Below are 11,136 nucleotides of genomic sequence, written 5' to 3' on the forward strand. Positions count from 1 at the left end.
TGCTGGTGTGGATGTGGAGAGAAGGGAACACTTGTACACTGCTGGTGGGATTGCAAACTACTATAGCTTCTATGAAAAGAAATATGGAGAATCCTTAAAGAGCTGAAAGTAGACCTGCTATTTGATCCTGTAATCCCATTACTAGTTATCTACTCTGAAGAAAAAAATCATTTTATCACAAGGACATTTGCACCAGAATACTTTACTTTTTCACTCTTTTCATAATTCCTTCAGTTGTCAAAAGGCACCTGAATTGGATGCAATTCTGAGGTCTACCCTCTTTCTTCATCACTTCAGAGAGTTTCCTCCATTTTAAACACACTGAAAACATGTTTTCTGGGACCAGACTCTTATCTGGGGAGTAGTAGAGTGGACAGAACAAATGGTTATTTTATGCAATCATGATTCACTGAACAGAGCTCTTCATCTGAAAACACACCCCAGAACTGTGCCCTGGCCTGACGTTTCTGCTTTTAGTTCTGGCTTTAGAGGTCTCAACTGAAAGGCAGATATCAAGACATGAAAGACATCCTGTGCCCAGGAAGCAGGAGTGTGCATGACCTCCGCCCCCAGACAGACATACACAGACAGACACACAGACACATACACGGACACAGACACACACAGACACAGACACACATGCACACACACAGACACACATAGACACACACACAGGGCCCACACCTGGAAACCCTAAGGAGACAGGCAGTCTCACAGTGAGGTGTAGAGAGGTGCCTCTCTGGGCACTTTGTGCTCTAGTTGTCACAGTAAAGGAGGGGCGGGGCTTTCCTGGAATCCAGGTGTGGGCTGTGCACCTGAGGGGGTGTCCAAATGTTGGCCTAGGGACTTCCTGGTGGGGTGAGGTAGACAGACAGGGCTTGTATGAGGAGCAGCACATGACTAGTTAGTGAGAGGCAGGCACTTTCTTCAAGAAACAGCAGATGGGAGATCCCCAGTGTCCTAGGTGCTCTCAAAGCTCCCAGAGACCTGGAGTCAGTCATAGGCAGGGTAATGGAGCTATTCCAGTTCTAGTGAGGAAAGGCCTCTCCCGCCCCTTCCTCTCATCTCCTTGTCCCCCTCTGACCCTGGGGAGCAGGCCACTGGCAGAGTAAGGAGAGAAGTCGAGATGCACCCCTTCCCCACTGCAGGCCTAAGCTGCTGGCTGAGGCAGAAGCTTCCATGGCACATGGAGTTTGTGTCTTGAAATTTTCACTAGACTGACGCACACCAGTATATATGATTGTGTGACTAGAAGTGATCAGACCCCTTTTCATTACCAAAGAGTGACCAGAAGCATCATGGACATTGGCCTGGATTCCGTCCAGCCACATATAATGATTTTGAAGGAACAGCAGGAAACAAAATAGAGTGGCTTTAGCATCACTCCTATGGGGCCTGCTTGTTCAACAAAAAAATTAGTATATGTTAACATCACACAGGTTTGCTGTAACAGGGCCATAGAAAGGGCGTTATGACACCATAAGTGCATGCAACAGAAATAAGGCTTCAGAGTAAGTCCCTCTGTTGCTAACCGGCTGCAATGCCAGGGCAGCATCCATGCCTTGACACCCTCCCCTGTGGGAGGTCTGCCCTCTTAGAAGGATATGAGAACAAAATGAAATAACACTTAGTGCTAGTGTCCATGAATGACAGCTATTGTTATTTTGTTTCCTTGATAATCATAGTGGTCCAAGACTGGCAGGAGCATTGTATCTGGATGGAGTCAATACAGAATTGGCTCGGTGCCTATAGCTCAGCAGCTAAGGTGTCAGCTACCTACACCAGAGCTGGAGGGTTCGAACCCAGCCCGGGCCTACCAAACAACAATGACAACTACAACCAAAAAATAGCCAGGCATTGTTGGGGGGGGTGCCTGTAGTCCCAGCTACTTGGAAAGGCTGAGCAAGAGAATGAATGACTTGAGCCCAAGAGTTTGAGGTTGCTGTGAGCTATGATGTCACAGCACTGTATCGAGGGTGGCATAGTGAGACTCTGTCTCAACAAAACAAAACAAAACAAAACAAATACAGTCAGAATCTTCAGAGCTTGTTGCAAAGTCCTGTGCACACCCTAGTACACACACACACACACACACATGAGCACATGTGTGCACAAATACACAGAATTTGGCATCTCTTGTTCTGTCTGAAACACATCAGACAAGTGTCTCAGGACAAAACAAAGCACAGGATAGACTATTTTCCTGAAACCTAACCCTTTCTTACCTGGTTATTTTAATCTTTGCCACCTTTGTACATTTGTGTCACTAGCCACTCTTTCCCACTCCCAGACCTCCTCAGATACCAGGGCCACTTTATCTCATTATATCCTAAGACCACAGAGCTCATGAGCCGCAGGGGCAAAAAGCTCTTCACAGGCTTATGAAAATGTTGATGTTTGAAAAAATAATTATTGATCTTGAAATATAAAAACTATGAAATCAAAATTAATAACTGTTTCATTAAATATCTAAAATATTGACCACCAGGTCAATGATGTAACTGCAACTTTATTTTTAGTTACACAAAATTCACTTTTAATGTAGGTGGACTTTCCAGGGGTGGGCCAGGAGGAGGAAGCTGGTCTGGGGCCCCCTTGCAATGTGCTCCTGGCATCTGCAGTATGCCATCCCCCTTGGGATTCCACCATCTCCAGCACCTGCAGGCACAACCACGTCCTGTGCCTGACAGGTCAGCAGAAGAATAACCAGGGACCCGTGTGAGTGGTGGACTTTAATGTCTGAGAAACAACCCTGACCCTAACTGTGGAATCTTCCAGTGCTGTAAAGCTCTGAGTCATGCTGCCCTCACAGTACCAGCACTGATGCCCATTCTTGGCTGAACTAGGGGGTGGGTACCAGATTCATGGAATGATGTGGTAAACGGCACAAAAAAGAGTGTCCGACAAAATCAGGCTGCAAGCATGGCAAGCCCTCGGTGCCGATACATCCAGTATTCTTGCATAATACGTGTTCTCTGGGTTGTTTAAGTGATAGGTGGGCTGGGCTTGTTGCTTTTAGTTTCACAAACCCATAACAGGAAAAGTGAACTCACAGTGTCCAGCACAGTGGGACTGGTCAAACAGTGCATTATGCCTCATCCTACATTATCTAGGCCAAGGGTATCCAACCTGTGGCTGTGGGCCACGTGCTGATATTGTGAGGATGTCATTTTGCTTATCTGTGGTGTCAGATATCACAAAAAGTCTGCACGGACCTTGTTTTACTAACCAGCTTTTGTTAGTGTTTGTGTATTTAATGTGTGGCCCAAGACAACTCTTCTTCCAAAGCGTGGCAGAGAAAAATGTTGGATACCTCTGCATTCTAGGCCACAAACGCACAGCTGGGAATGGGGAGTGGTATCACTAACAAGTGTTACCTTCTCCCTGGGTCTGTTGATGTGGCCTGTGGCTCATTTGCAGGAGGACCAGCGACTCTCCCTGCACGCTGAGGGATCCAAGTCTCGGGAATGTTATCTGATTTTGCAGCAGACAGCCTCTCGATACACCCACGTGGGACTTACGAGAGGCACTTCTAATCTTCCTCCTCTTTGCACACCTTGCTTCTTACCTTAACTGACAATAAGTATCCCCTGGACATCTCTATGTGTGTCTCCCTCTGCCATCTGCCATGCCTGGAAGGGGATGCTCTGGGAACATCTGACTTTGGGGAGAGGACAGAACAGCAGCAGGACAGCAGGTGTGAGCCTGTGAGCTCCTTATTGCTGCTTCAACTTGCTGCCTTCCTTATTTCTTGGCCTACCTGGTTCTGAGCATGTCTAAACAGGTGGGAAGATACTTGTCAAACAGAATAGTCAGGTTGGCTTTCTCTGTCTGCATTTCTCGCTTGTCAATCCAGCAGCTCACTGGAGGGTTCCATCCCAGGTCTGCTGGGTTGATGTACAGTATCCCTGTGGGCACCGAGAAAACTGTTCAGTGAATATTCCACACACATGGGTATACTTGTCACCCTGGGGAGTTATCTTGTCTGTTTGGAAAATGTACAGAAGACTGGACTTAGAGAGAAATGAGTCTGCTACTGAGGAACAGCTCCAGTCGTCTGATAACCGATAAATGGAGGCAGGCCTGAGAGGACCCTAAGGCCACCTTTCGGCTCAGGAGGAAAAAAGGCTGTGACTGGTCAGCAGCACCTGACATGGGAGTGTAGGAATAAGCAGTAGGGTGGATGGGGATCCCCCAAAAGACAAACCCATGTCCTAATCCCTGGCCAAGGCAATCGTATTTGGAAAAGGGGGCCTTGCAGTATAATTAGTGAAGGAACTTGAGATGAGGTTATCCTAAGTGACCTGGGTAGGACATTTACAAATTTCCTTCTAAGACACAGAGGCAAGGGACACACCTAGAAGTAAAGGCCATGTGAAGAGGGCAGAGACTGGAGTTACGGGGCCGCAAGCCAGGGAACAGGTGTGCTGGAAGACGCCAGGAAGGATGCTTCTTCCCGAGCAGTTTGAAGGGAGCTTAACTTGATGTCATGTGTCTGACTTCTAGAATTGTGGCAGAATAAATTTCTGTTGTTTTAAGAGCCACCAAGTTTGTGGTAATTTGTTACCTTTATAAGAACAGCCCTAGGAAACTGTTACAGAGTGGGAGAGACAATTCTCTAGGCCTGTGTTCACCTTAAAAGGGAATCTGATATTATTATAGATACTGAACAAGTTTATTGTTTAAATGACTTGTATTTTCTTTTATTATTTACTTAATTTTATCTTATTATTATTTAAAGAATATTTTTAACAACTTTATTGAAGTATGATTGATATATGAAAAAGGGCATATATTTAATATATAGCATTTGATGAGTTTGGGCACACACATATGTGGGTCATTATAAAAGTTTTGTGATGCACATAAATCAAGAAACATAAAATCCATGTGGATGAAAACAATTGAAGCCCTCCCAGCAGCACCGATAAGCCAAGCAAGTTGAAACATGCGTGGGCGAATCGGAAAGGACGCTGTCAGCTATATTTCTTGGTAGTGAAATCATGGGCCATAACACGTTCTGTCTCAAAGCTCCCACAGGGACCCAGAATATATACACCTGTGAAACTATCCCCACAATCAGAGTAATGAACATGTCTATCACCTCCAAGTTTTGTGTGTATGGGGTAAGAGCACTTAACATGAGATCTATCCTCTTGACAGATATTTTTAAGTATAGGCAGTCCCCGAGGCACAGTCATCTGACTGGCACGTAATCTGCATTTCTGAATGTCGCCTATTATAGGTGATAGGTACTTGTTCCCACTTACATACAGACTCAGTTTAGGTGTAAACCTACAGAGTCCATCTCGCCTGTAATCTGGGGGCTGCCTGTACACAGTACGGCACAGGCGCTGTGCAACGCAGCAGACCTCTAGAACTTACTCATCCTGCATAAGTGAAACTCTGTGCCCACTCCACAGCAGGGCCCACCCCTGTACTCAGGCCCTGGCAACTGCCATTCTCCTTTCTGCTTCTTAAATTGGATTATTATGCCAAGTGAGCTCTTTTTATCCTCTAGTCTCTGTTAATCCATTGGTTGGTGGAGGCTGAGAAAAGTTACGGTATAAAGTTGCTATTTTGCACCAGGAGTTAGTAAGAACTGGTGACATTTAGTTGTCTCCACAGGGCATAGCTTTGAACAGGCTTAAAAGGAGCTGAATTTGAGACACTTCTGTGCAGAGGACAGCAGTCTGGCTCAGGAGCTATCTCCCTACCTCTGACTACAGCATTTCTGAGTTAACAAAACCACCTCGCCCTGCCCTTATGGTGCTAGGCTGCCTTTGTGGATATGGGTTAGGGCTGAGAACTAGGCCTGTGTTTTGGATGGCTGGGTTTCTGGCTCTGGCTCGGAGCTTCTCCCTGAGCCAGCAGAACCACGGGTAAAGCTCGGAGGCACCTGTGTGAGCTGCCCAGCTCTGTGCTCGTTCCCTTCTCGGCCAGTACCTGCTCTGGAGACGGTTGCTGGAGTGGCTGAGCACAGGTGGCTGATCTCAAAGAGGAGCCGCATGGTGGGGTTCAGAGGGATCCTCTCATTGCTGGCCAGGGTCAGCACCTGGAAGCAGCAGGGAGGGGACATGCCATGGAGCAGGGAGTTAGCGTGAGCTCCCAGCTGGTGAGGACATCTGTGATTATTGTTGGGTGGGATTATGGATGATTACTTTCTTTTTTGTGATTGTAAGTATTTTTAAAATTTTCTACAGTAATCCTCTCCCTCTTTTCTTTTCCTACAACTGTGTGTGTATGTGTGTGTGTGTGTGTGTGTGTGTGCTGAATTAGAAAAACATTATTTAAACGGTTCAAATTGATGCCGATGATCTGAATGAACTGCACCACAGGGAGTAATGAAAGTATTAGAAAAGCTAAGGTTTAGCGTTACTACTGTTCCTTTTAAACTAGTCCATCTGGGAGAACACACTTTTATTTCCATGACTCTGTAAATGTCGAAGCTGTTTTAAAACTTCTAATCTGGATGTGCTTTCTGAACAAGTTTAGGGGCAGCCAACGTATTAGCATTCAGTTGGTTTCATTGATTACAAAAAATAAAGTACACTCCCAATGGATAAATATTTGCCACCACAGAAGATGTTTGGCAGCAGACCTCTAGAAATTTCTTTATAAGGAAACTGACTGAAGGTCAGTTTCCTTATGTGTAAAAAAGGAAAAGTAATAGGCCAGGCACTGCAGCTCATGCCTATAATCCTAGCACTCTGCGAGGCCAAGGCAGGTGGATTGCCTGAGCTCAGGAGTTCAAGACCAGCCTGAGCATGAGGGAGATCTCTGTATCTAAAAAGTAGCTGGGTGTGTGGTGGGCACCTATAGTCCCAGCTACTCAGCAGGCTGAGGCATGAGGATCACTTGAGCCCAAGAGTTTGAGGTTGCTGTGAGCTATGATGCCATGGCACTACACTCAGGGTGACAAATGAGACTCTGCCTCAAAAAAAAAAAAAAAAATAAGGAACAATAAAAATGGTTTGGATAGGTGATTTAAGATTCTTTTCAACTCTAAAAAATAGATGAATCTAAGTGTAGAAGTTTCTGAAGGAAATTACAGCAATGCCAAAAAGTGGTGTGAGCCATGGTGGTGCCACGGAAGTGAGCAGAATTGCCTGTGGGAATGTGCTGTTCTGAGGCGTCTGGTAAAGACACCAGTGATGGTGCCTTACTCGGGGCCAGCCCTTGTGGGGAATCTTGGTGTACAAATGTGTCTGCCACCCTGGTGAACCGGTTGCATCCACAATGAGGCAGGGACCCTCCCACTGGGGTACCTTGTTATCATCCATGACAGTGTTCAGAGACTCAATCCACATGGGATCTATGTCTCCATCCAGTAAGATCCACTTGGGCCCGTCATGGGTGATGTTGGCAAGCTCCCTCATGATGGAGGAAAACAGTCCTAAAAGGAACCACTGACACCTTACTTTTCGTCTTATTAATCATCATTCTCTTAACATAACATTCCCCTGTGAGCAATAAGACTCAGGAAAAGGCATAGAAAAGGCAGATCAGACCTGGTTTTGTATCTTGTTCTGCCAAGAACCTTGACAGTGCTCAAGGTGTATTCTCTCCTTGTTCCACCTAACTTTCTGCACCATCAACAAGAGCAATGCCTGATAGTACTAGCAGTAAGTAGTAATCCGTTGAATCCTTTCAGCAAGTGACTAAGACATGATGGAGTCAGGCAAAGTTTTTATCCTTTGTAATTGCAGCCCTGGCTTTGGGGGAGGGTTCAATGTGATTCTGATTATCAATTACATGAAATTTACATATTGATCTAAACCTTCCTGGTCAATAACATCACATCTTTTCATTTATTCAGATATTGTTTAATATAAATTTAATAAATTTTTTTTTTTTTTGAGACAGAGCCTCAAGCTGTCCCCCTGGGTAGAGTTCTGTGGCTTCACAGCTCACAGCAACCTCCAACCCCTGGGCTCAAGCGAGTCTCCTGCCTCCGCCTCCCAAGTAGCTGGGACCACAGGCACCCACCACAACGCCCGGCCATTTTTTGGTTGCAGCTGTCATTGTTGTGTGGGCCCGGGCTGGGATTTCAAACCAGCCCCCTTAGGTGTATGTGGCTGGCGCCCTAGCCACTTGAGCCACAGGCGCAGAGCCAATTTAATAAATTTTAAATTCACATTTCTTTGGGTAACTATATTCCTGAATATGTCATAGATTTTATTGCTACTGTGAATGAGATTTCCTTCTGCTGTATTTTGATATTTATTTGGCTGTTGCTAGTGTAGAGAAAAGCTACTAAATTTTGTGTATTTATTTTATACTCACTTTTAATACATTTTCTTATTAATTCTAGTGATTTTCTTCAATAACGTCTCATGACTGTTCTAGGTATCAAGCTGCATAATCAGCAAAATAATACTTTCCTTTCTTCCAATTCACACCATGAATTCCATTTTGTTGTCTTACTGTGTTTTCTAGAACCAAAGTAAGCAATGAGGAATGATAATGTTGAATATCGGCCTCCTTGATTTGTTCCTGATTTTAACAGAAACAGCTTTAGTGTATTATTATTCAGAATAATTTTGTTTTCATTTCAGCTTTAGGTACAAGAGTATTTATTATCATATGTTAGGGATTTCCTTCTATTCCTATTTGACTTAGAAATTTTCTATTAGGAATGGCTATGGAGTTTTAAGTATCTATTTATTGATCAAGTGATTTTTGCCCTTTGATTTGTCAATACTTTATGTTAATACTCTAAGAAATAACTGATCTATCCTTACATTCCTGGAATGGCTTTTACTTAGTCAAAATATATTATTCTTTTGAGATGCTAAATATTTTATTTAGAATTTGTCCATCAATATTAATAAATAAGATTGGACTTCTGGGGGTTCTGACATAAAAGTTGACATTAAGATTATTCCATTCCATACAATGATTTGAGAACTATCTTTTTTATGACTCTGAAATTATTTTTTTCCTGCTATTATTTTTAAATTTTCCTTTTAATTATTTTGCTCAAGTTTTCTACTTCTAATTGAGTAAATTTTGTTAATTTATATTTTGCTAGGGGTTCATCTATTTCTTTTATTAAATACTTTTAAAATATGTGTCATTTAATTAAATATTCTCTTCTAATTTAGTTTTGTCTGCATCTACTGTTATATCTCCTTCTAATTCCTAATCATACATATTTTCACTCTTTTTTCCCCTTTAATTATATTTGCAATGGATTTACTTTATTGGTCTTTCCAAAGAACCAATATTTATATTTATTTCTATTTTCTGTAACTTTAAAATGTTCCTCTAACTTTAGCTTTTACCTTTATTATTTTCCTTTCCCTCATTTTCTTCATGTTTAGCTTGAGTAATTTCTTGTATGCATACCAACTTCCTTTATTTACAGCCAGCCTTTATGATAGAGCAAGTTCAAAGTTTTTCCTTATAGGTTTTAGATGGCGCCAACAGGTTTTTGTATGAAGTGTTCTTTTTATTACTCCCTAAAGGAGGTGCAGTTTAATTGCTTTTTGATGCAGAGGTTAAGAGAGCATTTCTTGACTTGAAAATAGTAAAATTATTTTTGGAGATTTTCTAGTTATTTGTTTCTAATTCTATTGCATTACTATCAGAGAATGTGACCTTTAAATCGATAATTTTGAATTCATTATCTCTTCCTCTGTGGCCAATACAATTTCTGGAAATTTTACCTGAATCAACTTAAAGTATTCCAAAAAACGAACACTTTCTATTTATAGGATGTGAAGTTCTATAACTTTGTTTATATTGAGTGTGATGGTAATTTGCCAATTTTTATATATCTATATGTACTTATTTTTCGGCATACTGGAACCACTCAATTTTGAAAAAGGATATATTGAAATAACTGACTTTTCAAGTTCTCTTAAATATTTTTAAAAGCCTAGACTCCATTTACTTGGGACTTATCTTGTTTAATGAATGCAGATTTATGGGTATTGCATTTCTTTTTCAACTTTCCCAGATTTAATGTACAAATTTAATCAAATCTTAATTAGAATTTCAAGTTTGAAATTATATTATTAGGCTTAAATTTAATATGAAAAAAGGAGTGCTTCAGACAAATCAAGAAAATTGTAAGAGATTATTGGAGAGGGACTTGCCTTATCAGATATTAAACTATGTTATAAAATGATTGTAATTGAAGTAAAACGATATTAGTATAGGATTAGATGAAAAGGTAAGTGGAACAGAAGAGAAAGACCAGGATCAGATCTCAATACATATATACAATTTAATAAATGACAAGCTGGTGTTTAAATTCAGAGGGAAGTGATGGTTTACTTAATAAATGGTGCTGTTATAATCAATTATCCATCTGGAAGGAAATAAAATTGATTCTCTACCCTACCTCATACTAAGCCCCAACATAAATTCAGGATGGATAAAAAAATGTTAATGTAAAAATAATCCTTATTGATCAAATTTATGATACCATATCTGTAGCTGAAAGTTAGAAAAAGTCATAAACTAAATAGGAATCTCAGATGCTAAGAAGACAAAACAGACATAATTTCCGTTTTTAAAAATTGAACAGCAAAATACGCCATGAAATGTCTCTAGACAAAGGATGGGGTGGGGGAACATCAGGAAAGGGTTAATATTTTTGGCATGTGGGTTCAGTGCCCATAGCTCAGTGGCTAGGGCGCCAACCACATACACTGGGGCAGGTAGGTTTGAACCCGGCCTGGGCCTGCTAAACAACAATGACAACTATAGCAAAAAATAGCTGGGTGTTGTGGTGGGCACTTGTAATCCCAGCTACTTGGGAGGCCGAGGCAAGAGAATTGCTTAAACCCAAGAGTTTGAGGTTGCTGTGATCTGTGATGGCATGGCATTCTACTCAGGGTGACATAGTGAGACTCTGTCTCAAAAAAAAAAAAAAAAAAAAAATATATATATCATTGGCATGTGAAGAACTCTCAAAACCTGATTAAAAAAAAACAAGGGGAAATACCATCACAAAAGGGCTTGTTATTACTGAGATCAGTAAGAAGGAAAAGCTGCTAAGCCTCACTGGTAGTCAGCAAAACAAATTAGAAACAGTGCTTGGCGGGGCGGAGCCAAGATGGCGAACTGCAGCCAGCTTTTTACAGAAGCTCCCGTCCAGAAGGAGGCTGAAAGGACAGAACCTTA

At 42.0% G+C, this 11,136-nt stretch overlaps 1 protein-coding gene across 1 annotated transcript in view; it reads right to left on the reverse strand.

Annotated features, from left to right (window-relative positions):
- DNAH9 (dynein axonemal heavy chain 9) overlaps positions 1–11,136 on the reverse strand; it is a 373,298-nt gene that overhangs the window by 209,613 nt on the left and 152,549 nt on the right. The window contains exons 33-35 of the mRNA XM_003791085.1: positions 7,269–7,396; positions 5,947–6,055; positions 3,761–3,908 (exon numbers count right to left, since the gene is read on the reverse strand). Coding sequence (XP_003791133.1) covers positions 3,761–3,908; positions 5,947–6,055; positions 7,269–7,396 — 385 coding nt within the window. The remainder of the gene's footprint in view (positions 1–3,760; positions 3,909–5,946; positions 6,056–7,268; positions 7,397–11,136) is intronic.

This window comes from Otolemur garnettii, unplaced genomic scaffold, assembly GCF_000181295.1.
Source record: "Otolemur garnettii isolate 467f Iridium unplaced genomic scaffold, OtoGar3 scaffold00046, whole genome shotgun sequence".
In the NCBI taxonomy this organism is placed as follows: Eukaryota; Metazoa; Chordata; class Mammalia; order Primates; family Galagidae; genus Otolemur; species Otolemur garnettii.